The sequence below is a fragment of the Bos javanicus genome, chromosome Y (genome assembly GCF_032452875.1).
Source record: "Bos javanicus breed banteng chromosome Y, ARS-OSU_banteng_1.0, whole genome shotgun sequence".
NCBI classification, from domain to species: Eukaryota; Metazoa; Chordata; class Mammalia; order Artiodactyla; family Bovidae; genus Bos; species Bos javanicus.
This window is the reverse complement of record NC_083898.1, coordinates 903,733-922,981: the sequence shown is the minus strand read 5'-3', so window position 1 is coordinate 922,981 and position 19,249 is coordinate 903,733. Positions and strand designations below refer to the sequence as shown.

Below are 19,249 nucleotides of genomic sequence, written 5' to 3'. Positions count from 1 at the left end.
TTGTTGTTTCCTATCACTTTGAAGTGATAAAAAGAGCAAGACAGGCTTGGGAGGGCCAGGCTTTGGGGGTTTAGCCTCGGGATTTGCCAGCGAAGTCACCGAGGAGCCCAGAGGCCCCCCGGGGTTCCAATCGGAGGGAGCATGCGTGGACTTGTCCATCGCTAGGCGGCAGCGGACGCAGCCGGACAGCCAGGTGTGCTCGCGGCGGTCGGAGAGCGGGTGAACCAGCCGGGTACCCCCGCTACCTCCCATCTCCAGGCGTCTGCAGGGCAAGGCTGCCTTCCGGGCTTGCAAGCTGCTCGCGCCCCTTTTGTTCTTCTGCCTTGAAGAGCAAGTTGCCAGCTCCGGGGATTGCGGGTAGGGGGTGGATCTGAGGGAGACCGGCAGACGCTCTCCCTGCGTTTTGTTCTGCCCGGTGGTTAAACCGTGCAGACAGGGGGTGCAGAGTCCGCTGGAGCTCAGTCTGCATGCAGGCACGCTAGCCTGTACTCTGTGTGTGTGTGTGTGTGTGTGCGTGTGTGCACGCGAGCCTGTACTCTGTGTGTGTGTGTGTGCGCACGCACGTTGGTAGGCACATGCGCTCTTGGGGCACGCGAGCCTGTAGTGTGTGTATGTGTGTGTGTACACGTGCGCTTTTGGGACTGTGCTGCTGATGGCGAGCCGGGGTGACCGGGAGCCTTTGGCATGGCGGGACAGGGGGCCACGAGCGCCTCAGTGGAATCTGCAGACCTGCTTCCCTTGCCCAAGGGTCCCCAGGGATCCCCCAGGAGGCTGGTGGGAGGGCGCCAGCCCTGCATGAAGACTTGCTTGCTGTGCCGTTTTTTTCCATAGCAGTAAGAACGTTTTCACAATAGGAGGCTTTGAATGTGGATGCAGAAAGGAAATGGTGAGTCAGCCGCAGCAGAATGGGGGGAAAGAAAAGGCAGGGAAATCAGATGTGCGTGTTGAGTCATGAAAAAAAGTGCTTGGTGGGTGAATTCGCTCCTAGCCTGCTGATTGCAGTGAAAAAAATAAAATGTAAATAGAGAAAAGTGCTTGAGGTTGGTTGTGAGCATTTTGCAGTGATTAGATTTGTGCTCTTTTTCGATTGTGCCCATAGAAAGACGTGCAGTCTTTACAGGGTTTTGCTGCATATATGCTGTGGGATTGGTTTTTTGGTTTGTTTTTTTTTTTTACTTTTTTAATTGTGATAAATGAAAGATGTTACTAATTTTGGCTATATTTCTAACTGATTGAAACGGTTTTGCTTTGCTCAAATACACTTTGATGTGTGTGTCAGGAAGATGCCATTTTTACAGAGAAACTGCCGCAGTCTGGGTCTGCAGGAACTGACTCCCCTGGGTGGGAGTCTTCTTGAAAGTGGATCATGCCTGAAGTGGTGGTCATGCCTAGGTGAACCGTCAAGGGGAAAGGGGGTTTGGAGGAAGGTTTTCAGAAAGCTACCTGGCAACGTTCGTAACAACCTGCTGCCATATGCACTGTCTGAAGACCTACATAATGAATGAAGGAAAAATGATATGTTACCATGTCATAAAATAAATAAAAGATTGGGTTGAGTTTTGATGAATGGTATAGACATAGTTTCTTTTCCCTTGGAAACCAGAATCTTGGAGGGTGTATATTAGAAATATATATATTTTATCATTACTTTGCAGAAGCATATTTTCCGGATGGTAGAAATGTTGCAGGAAGGCGGACCCCTTCCAGGGCCCGAAACTGGGCTCTTGTGTAACACTTGGAAATGAATTGTATGAGGAGACACATGTGCTGACAAAGCAAGAGATTTTATTGGGAAAGGGCAGCCAATTGGAGAGCAGTAGGGTAAGGGAACCCAGGAGAACGGCTCTGCCCCGTGGCTCGCAGTCTCGGGTGCTATGGTGATGGGATTAGTTTCCTGGTGGTCTTTGGCCAATCACTCTAATTCAGTCTTTCCTGGTGGCGCACGCATCGCTTAGCCAAGATGGATGTTAGCCAGAGGGATTCTGGGAAGTGGACAGACAACTAGTGTCTCCTTTCAACTTTTCCTGAATTCTTCCGGTTGGGGTGGCTTATTATTTCCCTATTTCTTACCAGGATCTCCTGTCATAAAACAACTCATGCAGATAGTTACTATGGTGCCTAGCCAGGGTGGGCGGTTTCAGTCAGTGTGCTTCCCCTAACAGAAACTTGGATGTCTCTGTGATTCTTTCTGTCAAGCATAGTGGAGAGACATTTCATCCTTTCCGTATTTCTCACGTACACACACACACACACACACACACACACACACACACATACACACGAACCCAACAAACACACACAAACACGAAGCCAACAAACATATACCCCTTATGGAAAAATGGGGGATATTGCAGGGATATTGTCATTCATGAATGACATGCATGGACATTCATGAATGCATGGACAAAACACAGAAAAGCCATTTATTAAAGGAATATTAGCATGTATACCGTACCATGGGTAAAATAGCTACCATATAACACAAGGAGCTCTGCTTGGTGTTCTGTGATGACCTACATGGGTGGGATGGAGGAAGTGAGGGAGATTCAAGAGGGAGGGGATGTATATATATACTGCAAATGGCTGATTTCTCATTGTTGTCCAGCAGAAGCTAATACAATGTTGTAAAGCAATTATCCTCCAATTAAAAATAATTATATTTTTTTAAAGGAGTGTTAGAAATGACCATCCATATGGGTGTTGACCATACAGGTTGGATAAGGCTTGTCCTGCCCAGCTGGGGTCACATGTGACCCTGTCACATATGCCGACAGGTGGGTGTTTGGCATAAACTGACGGTTCTTCTAGCTGCGTGAGGTTTTGCGGGTTGGGGAAGCTACTACTCCGTGTGACCCTCAGCATGCATTTGATTAGCCCTTACTGCCTTGAATTCTCTTCCTCTTGTACGTATGAAAATTTAGCAAGGTGTAGGTGGGGAAGCACTAGAAACAAAGAGCTGGAGTTTTGTGTCCGCCAGGGTGAGCCTGCCTTTCCCCGGTCTGTGCCCAGTTGTGTTTTCTGACTTTCCTACCAGTCGGTTCAACAGACAAGTCATTTCTGGGAGGGCCTGTAGACATCCCTGGATATCTGAAAGAGAGCCTGAAGTTGACAGTTTTTCACTTTTAAAGACTCTGAGAATCCTCAGGATTTCGTTCCATAGAGGTTCACAAAGGTTTTTCACCATCTATCTTGGACCTCACAAAGTGGAGTACATGTTCACTTTGTAGGAAACAAACGGGGGCTCAAGAGAGTGGATTCACACAGCTTCTGTGTGTGTGTGTTTAACTTTTTATTTTGTACTGGAGTATAGCTGATTAACGATGCTGTGATGGTTTCAGGTGGACAGCAAAGGGACTGAGCCATCCATATACCTGTATCCATTCTCCCCTCCGCAAACCTCCTATCCAGGCTGCCACATGACCCTGAACAGAGTTCCCTGTGCTGTCCAGCAGGTCCTTGTTGGTCATCCATTGCAAATACGGCGGTGTGGATTCACACAGGCTGGACATTTGTCTGGGTGGGGGTACCTGCTGGCTCCTGGCATGTCTGGTGATGAAAGGTCTTGCACACCAGCATTGCCTGTGTGTCGACCTGTTTTGGACGCCAGACCTGCTTTCTCACTTGCTGTTATGTCTCAGGGTCAGCAGTTCAGCACACCAGCAGCGCAGTGTCGAGGAATTGTCACGTGGGTTTCCGGGGCGACGAGACAGATACAGACACCTCTTGGACAGGCTGAAAGACTGCGGACACAGGTCCCAAGCCCTCGTGGATGTGACCTTCTGTTTCTTCATCCGTGAAGTAGGGAGTTGGGGTTAAATTATTTCTAAGGACCCATACAGCCGTGATCATTTTCGATTCTCAGGGAGAGAAGCCAGGAGCTTAAATTCCCCTTGCATAACACATCCAGATTCCTGGGTTATCTTGTTGAGGTCAGTTGCTACTGATATTCATGTGAGTGAAGACTTATATCTCACACACACACACACACACACACACACACACACACACACACGTGTGTGTGTTTTCTTTGAGATCCAATTATAGATAAAATGGGCTCTTGTCAGCAGACTGGGCTTTTCTGTCTGCAAGAGGTGCTTGATGCATTGCAAGCGTGCTTGCCAGATACACCTACTTAGCTGTTCTGTGATCAAGTTAGCTGCTAGCAAATGAAGTTCTCTTGGGTGCAGCTTTACATGCCCCGTGTTATTTAAGGACTGTTAACAAAGTCCAGCCGGTGGGCTCTTACACATATTTGGAGGCCATTCACAATAAAATAACGATGGGGCTTCCCTGGTGGTCCAGTGGTTAGGACTTTGCCTTCCAAGGCAGGGGGTGTGGGTTCCGTCCCTGGTGCAGGCGACTGAGGTTTCACATGCCTTGTGACTCAGCCAGAATAATAATAATAATGATAAAGTGTACAATTTTTTTAAGTAGAATAACTGGAAATTCAAAGAAAGTATTTAACATGTATACATACAGACACACCTGCATCTATATGTATACACGCATGCATGTTATATATGTATTCACACAAGCGTGTGAGTATATGTACTCATGCACACATAAGTGCATATGACTGATAGACATATAGGAATAAAATAAAATTTTCATGTACAATAAATTTGAACCCTATTGAGTAAATAACATGTTTCTAAATATGGTTCAGCTGAGAAACAATCAGTATTCTGAGAAATGGTATTTTCAGAAATTTGGGGTCACCTGCATTGTGCTAAAAGGGAGACACTTAAAGCAGATGGTTTTCTCTTAGTTTACAGAGATGCTAACGCTCTTCTGAAAGTGTTAGTCTCTCAGTGCTTTCTGACCCATGAACTGGAGCCCCCCACCAGGCTAGTGAATTCTCCAGGCCAGAATACTGGAGTGGGTTGCCAATCCCTTCTCCAGGGGATCTTCCCAACCCAGGGATCAAACTCAGGTGTCCCACATTGCAGATGGATTCTTTACTGTCTGAGCCACCAGGGAAACCCTATCTGTATTTTAATATGTTTTCCCACACAGTTTCCCAGAGTTCAAAAGTGGCCCATTATTTCATAAGCTTGAGGTTTGTTTTTGAGAGCCAGGATTTATATTTATCTGGGGGTTCGGTTCCCTAGGCTGTTCTGTAGTCTTTAGTAACATTTACTTCTTTAAAAAAGAAAAAAAAAATCTGTGTTACTAATATTAGAACATTTTTATTAAAAACAGAGGGACATCCCTGGCAGCCCAGTGGTTAAGACTCTCACCTTCAACTGCAGGTGGGAATAGGTTCGATCCCTGGTTGAAGAGTTAAGATCCCACATGCTAAGTTGTATGGCCCCCCAAAATTTGAATGTATAAAATATAAAAACATATGGAAGGCCTGGAAGGCAGAAGGAAGACAGTGAAAATTGTCCTCAGGATCACATCCAGAGAGAGCAGTGTGTCCCCTTTGGGACATGTGATCACCTTTATATACTTGATGTAAACAGCGTTTTTTTCCTTGTACACCTGTGATGCCTGGCACTCTTAAGATCTGGCCGCCCAGTGGGAACACCGTGGACTTGTAGGGATGTGTTCCCAGTCTTTCCCAGTGGAAAGTAATACCGCAGCAGGCGTACGTGGTGAAATACTCCTGCTCTCATTCATTTCCTTAGGAGGACAGTCTGGACGTGGAATTGCCAAGCAGTCTTTTGGAAAAGATTTGGGACTCCCCTGGTGGTCCAGGGGTTAAGGAACTGCCTTGCAATGCCGGGGGACGCGGGTTCAATCCCTGGTCAGGGGACAGAGTGCCACCTGCCTCAGAGCAGCTAAACCAGAGCACAATTGGAGGGCCCATGCACAGCGCTTGAAGATCCTGCATGCCACCACAAAGACTCCAGGCAGCCAAATAAATAAATTAAAAAAAAAAATTCTTTTTTAAATCTGTGACTTGACAGGCAAATGTGTTTCATTGTTGACCTGCATTTCCTTGGTGACTAGCAGAGTTCTTCATGTGTTATTATCTGCACGTTTGTATTTTTTCTTGTATGCATTACACTTTGTCTTCCTGCTGACAGTGGGGCCTTTATTTTTTTTTAATTTTATATTGGAGCATAGTTGATTAATAATAATGCGTTAGTTTCATGTATACAGCAGAGTGATTCAGTATACACGTTCGTGCGTCTGTTGTTTTTTCAAATTCTTTTCTCCCATTTAGGTTGCTGTAGAATACTGAACAGTTCCCTGGGCCGTACAATAGGTCTTTGTCGGTTATCCGTTTTAAATGTAGCTGTGTGTACATGTCCATCCCTACCTCCCGGTCGGTCTGTCCCTCTCCCACCCTTTCCCCCTGATCAACCTAAGTTTGTTCTCTTAAGTCTGTGAGTCTGTTCTGTTTCGTAAATCAGTTTATTTGTACCATTTTTATTTTAGATTCCACGTGTAAGCAATATCATTTTTGAGATTTTTCTTTCTCTGTCTGACTGCAAATGGCATCATTTCATTAAACCAAATAATCTTCCATTGTATATATGTATCACATATATCCGTCAGTGGACATTCAGGGTGCTTCCATGTCTTGCCTGTTGTCAGTAGTGGGGCAATGAATATTGGGGTGTGTGTATCCTTTCAAATCATGTTTTTCTCTGGGTATATGCCCAGGAGTGGGATGACACAGTCATACACTAGCTTTTTTAGTTTTTGGAGGAACCTAAACACTGGTGGCTGGTTGTATGTGTGCATGCTCGGTTGTGTCCAAGTCTTTGCCACCCCACGGACTGTAGCCCACCAGCCTCCTCTGCCCATGGAGTTTTCCAGGCAAGAATACTGGAGTGGGTTACCCTTTCCTACCCCAGGGATGGTTGGTTAGAGTTAGATTTTTTTTTTTAATTAAAGTATAGTTGCTGATGTTCAAGCTGGTTTTACTAAAGGCAGAGGAACCAAAGATCAAATTGCCAACATCCGCTGGATCATTGAAAAAGCAAGAGAGTTCCAGAAAAACATCTATTTCTGCTTTATTGACTATGCCAAAGCCTTTGATTGTGTGGATCACAATAAACTGTGGAACATTCTTCAAGATATGGGAATACCAGACCACCTGATTTGCCTCTTGAGAAATTTGTATGCAGGTCAGGAAGCAACAGTTAGAACTGGACATGGAACAACAGACTGGTTCCAAATAGGAAAAGGAGTTCGTCAAGGCTATATATTGTCACCCTGTTTATTTAACTTATATGCAGAGTACATCATGAGAAACACTGGACTGGAAGAAACACAAGCTGGAATCAAGATTGCCGGGAGAAATATCAATCACCTCAGATATGCAGATAACACCACCCTTATGGCAGAAAGTGAAGAGGAACTCAAAAGCCTCTTGATGAAAGTGAAAGTGGAGAGTGAAAAAGTTAGCTTAAAGCTCAACATTCAGAAAAGGAAGATCATGGCATCCGGTCCCACCACTTCATGGGAAATAGATGGGGAAACAGTAGAAACAGTGTCACACTTTATTTTTCTGAGCTCCAAAATCACTACAGATGGTGACTGCGGCTATGAAATTAAAAGATGCTTACTCCTTGGAAGGAAAGTTATGACCAACCTAGATAGCATATTCAAAAGCAGAGACATTACTTTGCCAACAAAGGTCCATCTAGTCAAGGCTATGGTTTTTCATGTGGTCATGTATGGATGTGAGAGTTGGACTGTGAAGAAGGCTGAGCACCGAAGACTTGATGCTTTTGAACTGTGGTGTTGGAGAAGACTTTTGAGAGTCCCTTGGACTGCAAGGAGATCGAACCAGTCCATTCTGAAGGAGATCAGCCCTGAGATTTCTTTGGAAAGAATGATGCTAAAGCTGAAACTCCAGTACTTTGGCCACCTCTTGCGAAGAGTTGACTCTTTGGAAAAGACTCTGATGCTGGGAGGGATTGGGGGCAGGAGGAGAAGGGGACGACAGAGGATGAGATGGCTGGATGGCATCACTGAGTCGATGGATGTGAGTCTCAGTGAACTCCGGGAGTTGCTGATGGACAGGGAGGCCTGGCGTGCTGCGATTCATGGGGTCTCGAAGAGTCGGACATGACTGAGCGACTGATCTGATCTGATCTGATAGTTGCTCTGCAGTGTTTCAGGTGTACAGCAGAGGGATTCAGTTATACATAGAGATTATTATAAGGTATTGAATACAGTTTCCCTGTGCTATACAGTAGGTCCTTGTTGTTTATGCTAGTGTGTATCTGTTAATCCCAAACTTCAGATTTATCCCTGCTGTGGCCTGTTGTAATCTTAATTTTGTTTTGTATGTCTGTGAGTCTGTTTCTATTTTACAAGTAAGTCTGTTTGTATCATTTTTTAAGATTCTGCATATAAGTGATATATGGTATCTGTCTTTCTCTGGCATACTTATTTCATTAATTTCCAGGTCCATCCATGTTGCTGCATATGGCATCATTTCATTCTTTTTTTTTTTCCATGGCTGAGTAATATTCCACTGTGTTTGTGTGTGTGTAGCACATCTTTGTTATCTGTTCATCTGCCAGTGGACATTTAAGTTGCCTCTATGCCTTGGCTGTTGTAAACGGTGCTACTGTTGGAGTCCATGTATCTTTTCAAATTAGAGTTTTCATCTTTTCTGGACATATCCCCAAGAGTAGGATTGTTGGATCATATGGTAGCTTTTGGGTTTTTTTGACAGTGCTATATATAACTTGCAAGATCTGAGTTTCAATTCAGCCCAGGAATTGAACCCCCAGCCATAGCTTTGAGGTCTTCCCTGGTGGCTCAGCTGGTAAAGAATCCACCTGCAATTCGGGAGACCTGGGTTGGGAAGATCCACGGGAAGAGGGAAAGGCTACCCACTCCAGTATTCTGGCCTGTACAGTCCATGAGGTCACACAAAGTCAGACTTGACGGAGCGACTTTCACTTTCCACAGCAGTGAGAGCACAGAATCCTAACCCCTGGACCACCAGGGAATTTACTTTCCCCCCTGCCCCTGGGAGTGTCAGGACATTGAATGACAATCTGTTGGGGTGCACTTGGTTCACAAGTGGATGGTCACAAGGAACTATTGCTCTCGGCTAGCAGTGCAGCAGAGAGGGGCAGAAAAGTAACTAAAACTGTTGTTTTAAAACTTCCCCAGATCCTCCCCCACATGAAACCCCTCCCCTAACATTGTCCTCATTGCCTGCAGGGTGCCTCCCAAAAGGAGTGTGTTTGTATGTTGCAGAAATTAATATCTTCCTTAACTTCTGGACCAGGGCTCAGCAGACTCCAGCCCAAGGCCCTGGGCCAGGGTTCGGGAAGCCTGTCCCAGTGAAGGACTACATGTTGGTCCCTGCCAGCTTGGTACCCGGGGGTACCTCACTGTGTTTTTTACACAATGAAGATCTATCTAGCTGGGGAGAGACAATGCCACACCAAGGATGAAAACTGCAAGTAGCTTTTCATATCCAATGTGGGTAGAAAAGCAAATGAGAAGGAATTGGGGAAGGAAGGATCCATAAAGCAGAGCCTCCCAACAGAGGCATGACATCCAAATGCTTTGGGGCGTTCTCCTGGATGCCCCTACAGGCGTGCATTTTGTCCCCGGTCCACTCTGTCTGTCCGCCCAGACCTGGCTTTGTGATGGAGAAAAGTTTGAGGAGAGCTTAGATGCACGTGTCTAAAATCATCACACATGTTCCCTCAGGACACCGTTAAGAATTGGAGAAGTGGGATTCAGGAGATAGGATTGGCTCAGACGTTTGCATTTGGAAGGCTGGAATTCCTGATGGCTGTGCCATCCTTGTTTCCTGGATATGGCAGGAAATATACTAATCTCACATCCCTCTTAGAGGAGCTTTGCTCACACAGGTGGAATCGCTGCCTTCTCTGGGGAGACCACAGCATGTCCTGTCTAAATGGAAAAAAACGGAAGTCGCTCAGTGGTGTCCGACTCTTCGCAACCCCATGGACTGCAGCCTACCAGGCTCCTATGTCCATGGGATTTTCCAGGCAAGAGTACTGGAGTGGGTTGCCGTGGCCTTCTTAGACAGTGTCCTGTCTAAAGCACTTTGCACATGTGCAGTAAGTCACTTATCTCCAGCTTTTCAGTTGCGGCCAACTCTTTGCAACCCCATGGACTGTAGCCCACAGGCTCCTCTGTCTGTGGGATTCTGCTGGCAGAAATACTGCAGTGGGTTGCCGTTCACTCCTCCAGGGGAATGTTCCTGACACAGGGATCCAACCTGCGTCTCTTGTGTTTCCTACATTGAGAGGCAGGTTCGTGGCTTCTAGCACCACCTGGGAAGCCCCAAGGCACTTTGTAAATAGAGCTCCTTTTTAATTAATCTTTAAATGTGAATCCAGATGCACAAAGGCACTTAGATACTAGCAGTAAATTGTAGCTACTTTAATTCTCTGTTTCAGTGAGGTAGTGGATATTTATTAAATAATAGGTACCACTGGAACTTCCCTGATGGTCCAGTGGTTAAGACTTGGCCTTCCACCGTAGGGGATGTGGGTTCAATCCCTGGTCATAGAGCTAAGATCCCACATGCCTGGCCACCAAAAATACAGGACATAAATAACAGAAGCAGTATTGTAACAAATCCACATCAAAAAAACATTTTTTTAGGAAAACAAAAAAATTGGTACTGGCTGGTTTCAAGTGGGTCTTCAGATGCTAGATTTTAGGAGTTTTAGTAAGAAAATAAAAAATGTTCAAGTGTTTGCTCTGGTCTTTGGAATGAAACACTGGTGTGTGTGAGTTGCCATGAATGAAGTTTTACTGTCTTGTAAGAAATGCAATGGCTTCAACAGGAGGCAGGCCCAAGGATGGCTTTTCCCTGGCCAACCAGAGGTGATAGTGGGTGACAGGACATCTGAGCCAAGAGTCACCCTTCTCTGATTGTTGTCTACAGGCTGTTCTGTCTTTTGTATGCAGATACCTGCTGGACTGTATTGTCCTCTGAACCATCCATTGCATTGTTCAAGCTGTTTGGATGACTTATTTTTAAAAATCAATGACTTTATTTTTGGCTACACTGGCTCTCCGTTGTTGCATGGGCTTTCTCTAGTTGCAGCGACATGGGGGGCTACTCTCTAGGTGTGACACTTGGCTTCTCTTGTCGAGGAACCTCCAGGCTGAGTAGTTGTGGCCTCCCGAGCTTAGTTGCCCCACGACGGCAGGTGAAATCTTCCTGGCCCCCCAGGGATTAAACCTGTGTCCCGGGCATAGGTGGGCGGATTCTTAACCCCTGGACCCAGCAGGAAAGACTTTACCTTCCAACTGCCACTTGCCCTTTGCTTTTAGTATTTAATGCTGATACACAAGGGTACTTTTCCTAGGCTGTTTGAGTTGGCAGAACATTCAAGTTAACTCTCGTTTCAGCAGACTGACTTCCCCAGACCACTCAATATGTGAACGTTTCTTTTCTCAACATAATGCCTATTTTGATTGGTTTTTCTGGCCTCCCCGTGTGCCTTGTGCCATCTTGGTTCCCCGACCATGAATGAACTGAGGCCCTCCGCAGTCAAAGCACCAAGCCCGAACCACTGAACCACCAGGGAATACCTGGCCTCTTTTTTTTTTTCTACTTGTTCTAAACTAAATTCCCTAAGCTGGACTAATATTTTATTAATCGAGAAGTGAGGGAACTTGCTCAGTTGTGTCTGACTCTTTGTGACCCCATGGTCACAGAGGTCCGAGGCTCCTCTGTCCATGGGATTTTCTCCAGGCAAATGTACTAGAGTGGGTTGCCATTGCTTTCTCCAGGGGAATCTTCCCCATCCAGGGATCGAACCCAGGTCTCCCACATTGTAGGCAGATTCTTTACCCATCTGAGTCACCAGGGAAGTCAATTAAGCTGGAAGTGGAGAACAAACCTGCCCATTTGTGGGGTCCCGGGGGTGACTGGTGATCTGATGTCCTCATCCAGTTACTGAACCCTTCGAGCTACTGTCTCTGGGCTCATGAGTGTGGTGGTTGCAGAGTCCGGCTCCCGCTAGATGACAGGGGACGCTGGGGAACTTGGGGGAGGAAGTCGGTGGTCTCCTGTAGATCATCCATGGAACCCGGAAGGGACCTTTTTCCGGAGGACACAGCAAGAGAAACATGCCTAGGGAACTCAGCTTTCAGCGAAGCCGCCTGGATGGGGTGGGGCCGGCTGCAATGGCAAGGTCTAGAGCAGATGCACCTCCTGGGCGCTGAGCGGGTGCTGGTTGTGTGTGCAGAAGTATCCCGTCCCGCACGTCAGGCAGTAGGTGACAGCTCCTCTTGCGCTTATGCTCTGCCTGCTGGCTGGCTGATCACTGCCATCTCGTGGAGTCTCCTCTAACAGTCCTGAGGTCGTCTCAACAGAAGACAGCTCTTCCAGTGGACGGAAGGGTCCGTCCAAGGCTCATTTGATGGCTCAGGCCAGAAGAGTGTTTCAGGACAAAGCAGCAGACGCATGGCTGGCTCATTTGTTGGGAATTTGGTTCTTGTAACACCCACAAGCTTTAATTATGGCCTAGATACATATAAACCTGTACAATATACATCATAAAGCTTCACCTTCCCTGGTGGCTCAGATGGTGAAGCATCTGCCTGCAATGCAGGAGACCCAGGTTCTATCCCTGGGTTGGGAAGATCCCCTAGAGGGGGGAACGGCTACCAAAGCATTGATGCTTTGGAACTGTGGTGTTGAAGACTCGAGAAGTCCCTTGGACTGCAGGGAGACCCAACCAGTCCTGAAGGAAATCAGTCCTGAATATTCATTGGAAGGACTGATGCTGAAGCTTCAACACTTTGGCCACCTGATATGAAGAGCTGATTCATTAGAAAAGACCCTGATGCTGGGAAAGATTGAAGGCAGGAGGAGAAGGGGATGACAGAAGATGAGTTGGTTGGATGGCATCCCTGACTCAATGGACATGACTTTGAGCAAACTCCATGAGTTGGTGATGGACAGGGAGGCCTGGCGTGCTACAGTCCATGGGGGTCACAACGAGTCAGACACAACTGAGCAACTTCACTTTTACTTTCATATGTATGTACAAGAATTCCTGCGTGTGTTTTGCCACGGTATATGTGTGTATGTGTGTGTCTGTATGCATGTTAAGTATGTGTTAGGGAAAGCTAGAACTGGATATGGAAATGGGTGAAAAGTGAAAGGGTTCCCGGCTCTTTGTGACTCCGTGGACTGTGTAGCCCACCAGGCTCCTCTGTCTGTGGGATTCTCCAGGCAAGAATACTGGAGTGGGTTGCCATTGCCTTCTCCAGGGGATCTTTCCAACCCAGGGATCGAACCTGGGTATCTTGCATTGCAAGCAGATTCTTTACCTGCTGGAATCTCCTTTGTCCTCTGCATTGCAGGCAGATTCTTTACCTGCTGAGCCAAATGCCTAAGAGTGTGAAAAAGATCAATGCCTTGGTGAAGCTTCCAAACAAGCAGTCTTTGTTTTTCTGATATTTAATCATAGGCTACTGGTTTAAAAGATTTTGTTAATGTATTTGCTGCTGTCTTAAAAAGTTGTATAAGTGAAAGTGAAGTCTCTCAGTTGTGTCCTACTCTTTGCAACTCCATGGACTGTAGCATACCAGGCTCCTCCTTCCATGGGATTTTCCAGGCAAGGGTACTGGAGTGAGTTGCCATTTCCTTCTCCCTCCCCAGAAAAGGTTTTATCCCTTTGTATATAACAATTTCCTGAAATAAGTCCCATAAAAATACTGTTGCAATGTGAAATGAGTATTTCTCCGTATCACCGTTTGAGTATTTTCACACCCATGTTTTGTTTAATGTTTGTGTGAATTGTATTTTGCCCCCATATGGCAGTGTGTGTGCCCATGTGTGTGCGCCGTCTGTGTACCTCCACTTCTCTGGTATGACGTGCCAGAGTACCGCCTCATGTGTGTTTGCACCTGATGTCTGCCCGTTTGCAATTGCAGCGGGGACTGGCGTGGGCAGACATGGGTGGATTTAATTCCTTAAAGTCATTGAAAGGAAGTTACGCATGCCCTTGACGGAAGGGCGCAGTCGGGTTTGGGGAGGAGAGAGTTCCCTGGAACCCTTGGCTCATTATTCTTCCTTGCTTCCCCTAGACAAGCAGATGGTCAGCGTTCGGAGGACCACCCAGGAGCCCTGCGGGACCCCCGGCAAACCTCTGAACCCCCTGGCTGCAGGGAAGGGCCCGAGGTGTCCCTGGAGGCCCACGGCCGGGCGGTCACTCTCCCTCGCGATTACCGGTACCCGGAGCTGCGCACGCCCCTAAGAGCCGCCCCGCCGGCCGGGAGACCCGCCCTACAGAGGCCACCGCCGCCCAAGCGCGAGCTCCAGCCGCCGCCAGGGGGCGCGCCCGGCCGGCCTCGCACCTCGGTGGTCTCCTCGGAGGCGATGAATATGCAGAGCGCACGTCGCGTGGATGCCGCCTGGTCCCGGCGGAAGGCGCAGCTCCCCGCCCCGTTCCGGCACCTGCTGACCTCCGCCATTAACACCTCTCGCTCGCTGTCGCTGTCGCCGCAGAAGCTGACGGACAAGACCCCGCTGCTCATGCAGGACGAGAATGCTGCCAGGTAATATCTCTCCCTACCTTCTTGCCCTGTTTAGGGCTCCCTGCAACTGCGGGAGGATCCCGTGCATCCTCCCTGGGTGTGAACATGCGTCCCCGCCTCGCCCCGCTCCCTGGCGGCTTTAACCCCGCTTCCCAGGCTGGTACCTGGGACTAACACGAGAAGACCCCCACAACCTCCTACCCACTCCAGTGGTCACTTGGATTTTTAACTTGGTGTCGACTTTCCGGGCCCCCAAGGACCAGAGGGTCAGCATGAGGGTCACAGTTCAGTCGCTCAGTCGTGTCTGACTCTATGAGACCCCATGGACTGCAGCACACCAGGCCTCCCTTTGCATCACCAACTCCCGGAGTTGACTCAAACTCATGTCCATTGAGTCGGTGATATCATCCAACCACCTCATCCTCTTTTGTCCCCTTCTCCTCCTGCCCTCAGTCTTTCCCAGCATCAGCATCTTTTCCAATGAGTCAGCTCTTTGCATCATGTGGCCAGAAAATATTGAAGTTTCAGCTTCATCAACAGTCCTTCCAGTGCATTTTCAGGATGGATCTCCTTTAGGATGGACTGGTTGGATCTCCTTGCAGTCTAAGGGACTCTCAAGAGTCTTCTCCAACACCACAGGTCAAAAGTTAATGACAATGCAATACAACCTGTTGCTCCATTGCACCCTGTGGGGCTAGCCACTAGCACCCTGGGCAGCGCAGAGTATGGCTGTTTCCATTGTCCCAGGAAAATTCTGTTGCATGTCTCCGCTGTAGAGTCTTGACTCTACCGTTTGAGATGCTTGCCTTTATGGTGGTGCTGGGTTGTCAGGTTGACAACACTGCTGTCACGCTTGCTTTCTCTAGCAGCAGCTAGCAGGGGCTTCTCTTGTTACAGAATTCGAGCTCAGTAGTTGCCACATCCTGGCTTTATCTCTCCGAAGGATGTGTGATCTCTGTGGACCAGGGTTCGAACTCGTGTCTCCTGCATCAGCAGGTGGATTCTTGTACCACTGAGCCACTGGGGAGGTTCCTGAACTTTATTTTACCCCCAAAGACAGCGCCACATGGACGTTAACTGATAGCATCCTCAGTTTCCCCATGGGTGGAGCTACAGGTACAGCTTATCTGGGGGTCAGCATTGCCCTCAGTCATTCTGAATGCAGTTGGCACTTAGAGATCCTTTTTACTGGTCACATTGAGGAGCTCTGAAAAGGAGGAGAAATGATGCTGTGGTTTGAGTGGAAGGTGGAGTTTGTGGGAATGTTGTTGATGAGCTGACGTGGGCCTCTTGGTTCTCGGGCCCTGGTCTGGGACTTGGGCTCCTCTGAGGAACGTGGGTGAGTGCTCAGTACTCCTGACCTCTGTTGACTTTAGGAAGTTGGGAGGGGGTGTTTCATTTTTTTTCTTGCCCTGAGAGAGTGTGGATTTTCTCACTCTTGTCTTTTCCAAGAGTCTGAGAGGAGTTTCCACAAGCAGCGGCAGTACTTCTTGACAGTACCGAGTGGGGGCGTCTTGACGCATCCACTGGTCTCCTGTTTTGTATGTCATTTTTGGGGACCACAGAGGTTTTCTTGAACCAGCGTCCTTTGCTGCACTAGCCATTGTAGAAGGCCGGGTTCTGGTCAAAGGAGCACAGTGGTGGGGCAGATGGTAACCATGCCACTCAGGAGTTTCCTACCAAGAAAGGTGGCTTACCCTGTACTGAGTTCAGTGTCCCTGTCCCCAGGGCTGATGTTACAGGTTGGTGGCAGCCTGAGAGAGTGGAATGCCTTTGAGATCTACCATGAACTCTGAGCCAGGGTTCATCAATGGAGACCTGCTCCATGCCTGTCATCAACTACCAACCCGACAGGGAGTAAAACACATGGGACAGGGCCTGCGAGCTGCCTGGTGCTTGTGCAGAGCTCAGAGACGCTCAGGGCTCCCCTGGTGGCTCAGACGGTAAAGAGTCTGCCTGCAGCAGTGCGGGAGATGTGGGTTCGATCTCTGGATTGGGAAGATTCCCCCCAGAAAAGGAAATGTAACCCACTCCAGTATTCTTGCCCGGAGAATCCCATGGACAGAGAAGCCTGGCGGGCTACAGTCCACAGGGTCACAGAGAGTCGGACGCGACTGAGCGACTAACATAGACAGACACAGACACTCGTCTTTTGTCTGTGTGCCTGCTGACTGAGTGCTGCCTCATCTCCCTCCATATCCCATATCTCTCCCCTTGCAGTTACCTCTACTTGGGGAGCCAGCCAGGGCACAGAGCATCTCCATTGTCCTGAGACACGCCTGCTCGAATTCAGCAAGCGGGTCATGCAGTCTTGTTGTGTGCCAGTCCAAGGCAGGTATGCAGAGAGCAGGAAAGTGCAGCCTTCCCACCCTGGGGGGATTTTAGAGAGTAGTCACTCGCTCGGAATAAAAAAAATGCATCCACTCTGGTTCCGAAAGCAGGAAGCTTCCTTTGAAATCTTGGACATTCTGAGGTTGGTTTGTGTGTTTGCTACAAGGTGGGGACCTTGCCCAGCAGTAGGCGCGAGCCTTAGATATGACGGCACACGAAAGCATTGGCAGGAGTTTTCCTGGAGCCTATTTGTGGGTTTGGAGTGTGTGTGTCTGTGAGGAGGGACCCAGGAGGACCACTTCAGGGTCACTGAGTCACCTTGGGCATCTCAGGCTATGAGAATCTGCCTGTGAGCAGTGTGGTTTATCAGACTTAGAGTGGCATGCCAGGGGCTTCCCTCATAGGCAGTAAAGAATCTGCCTGCAATGCAGCAGACCCAGGTTCCATCCCTGGGCCAAGAAGATCCACTGGGGGAGAGCATGGCAACGCACTCCAGTATTCTTGCCTGGAGGAATCCTAGGGACAGAGGAGCCTAGAGGGCTACAGTCCACGGGGTCACTAGAGAGAGAATGAGACGGTGGCACGTGGGCTGAGGACTCTCTTGGGGGTGCTGCTGGGGATCAGGCCCTCTGGGCGGAACCGTCCAGACTCACTTGGATGGAACCTGGACAGTGGCCAGGGCCCAGCCCACACTGCGTCCTCCACCCCTCCCGGGTCCTGCTTCTCGGCAGGAATGGATGCGACCAGGTGGCTGTAAGGTCTGGTCTGCTGTGTGGTTTGTCCTCATGTAGAGGAAGCAGCTCATCAAACTTCCTGAACGTGGAAGTCTGCACGGATTTCAAGAGGAGAGGTAGTTGTGATCAGGAATGACCTGGAAGACCTGCTTTGTCAGAAAGGGTATCTACAGGCTGCAGAGAACTTGTTTATATTGCTTTGTTGTTGTTTTTTCCCCAATCAACTTTCCCCACAAAATGAGGGTTGGGGTGGAGATGTAAATACATGCCTAGTAGGGCTTCCCTGGTGGCTCAGCTGGTAAAGAATCCTCCTACAACGTGGGAGACCTGGGTTCGATCCCTGGGTTGGGAAGATCCCCTGGAGAAGGGAAAGGCTACCCACTCCAGTGTTCCGTCCTGGAGAATCCCATGGACTGTGTAGGCCAGAGGATCTCAAAGAGTCGGATACGACTGAGCGACTTTCACTTTCACTCACTCCAGTATTCTTGGGCTTCCATTGTGGCTCAGATGGTAAAGAATTCACCTGCAATGTGGGAGACCCAGGTTTGATCCCTGGGTTAGGAAGATCCCCTGGAGAAGGAAAAGTCTACCCACTCTGATGTTCTGGCCTGGAGAATTCCATGGACTGTATAGCCATGGGGTCGCAAAGAGTCAGACACGACTGAGCGACTTTCACTTCACTTCACTAAGTCACTAGTAGGTGGGGAGGGTTTCTATGCGTGGAGGGAAAAGCATGCAATGAAGAGGGGTCTTGCGTATGTTTTCCTGCTTGGGTGCGATGCTGGAATTTTCCTTCTCAAGTTGAACACCTTGAGGCAGAGGAGGGTCAAGAGACCCAAGTTGAGGGGCCAGGGGCAGGAACTCCTAGATCTTGTCTCCCCAATCCTGGAACCTGTGACCTGCATGGGTCCATCTTTTGAGCTGGGCTTCCCTGTCTGGAAGGCCCCCTCTCCCCCAACCATGGGACCAGCCAATTGGCTCATCTGAGTTCTGATCATTGAGCCGTGCCTGGGGCCACGACGTGTCTCTAGAGGACGACCCTTGTCTTGGCAGAATCGAGCGGGTGATGGACAACAACACCACAGTGAAGATGGTGCCCATCAAGATAGTGCATTCGGAGAGCCAGCTGGAGAAGGAGAGCCGCCAGGCACTGGCCCGCGTCCCCGAGCCACCTCCGCTGCCCCGGGGCCTCAAGCGGGATCAGATCAAGACATTCAGCACGTCCGAGCAGTCCTACTCACATTTCTGCCCCTACAGCCACCAGGGTGCCGAGCCCCAGCCCGCCACCGGCGCCCCAGGGCCACCCGCCAAGGAAAGCCAGGCCTCCCCTCCCTCGCTCAGCTACCTGAAGGCCAAAGACAGGACCGCCGACGACCTCAAGTCAGAGGAGCTGGCCCGAGAGATCGCAGGCAGGGATAAGTCGCTGGCGGACATCCTAGACCCGGGCGTGAGGATGAGAACCACCATGGACCTCATGGAGGGCATCTTCCCCAAAGACGAGCACCTCCTGGAAGGCGCACAGCAACGGAGGAAGCTGCTGCCCAAGGGGCCCTCGCCCAGGACGGCGGAGGAGAGGTGAGTACACCACCCCACCCACCTCCGCCCCTGTCCTTCCCTGAGTGCGGTTCTAACCATTCTGGGGCCCGTGACGTCAGTTGGGCAAAGAGGGAAAAGCCGTGTTTCTAGCAATGCCCATGGGGCTTTTTCTCTGCTGTCTGCCC

At 49.0% G+C, this 19,249-nt stretch overlaps 1 protein-coding gene across 1 annotated transcript in view; it reads left to right on the top strand.

Moving 5' to 3' along the window:
* The window catches only part of LOC133243835 (protein Shroom2-like), a 150,341-nt gene that overhangs the window by 114,894 nt on the left and 16,198 nt on the right, over positions 1 to 19,249 (top strand). The window contains 2 exon segments of the mRNA XM_061410559.1: positions 14,014 to 14,484; positions 18,582 to 19,103. Of these exon segments, the coding sequence (XP_061266543.1) occupies positions 14,014 to 14,484; positions 18,582 to 19,103 (993 nt within the window).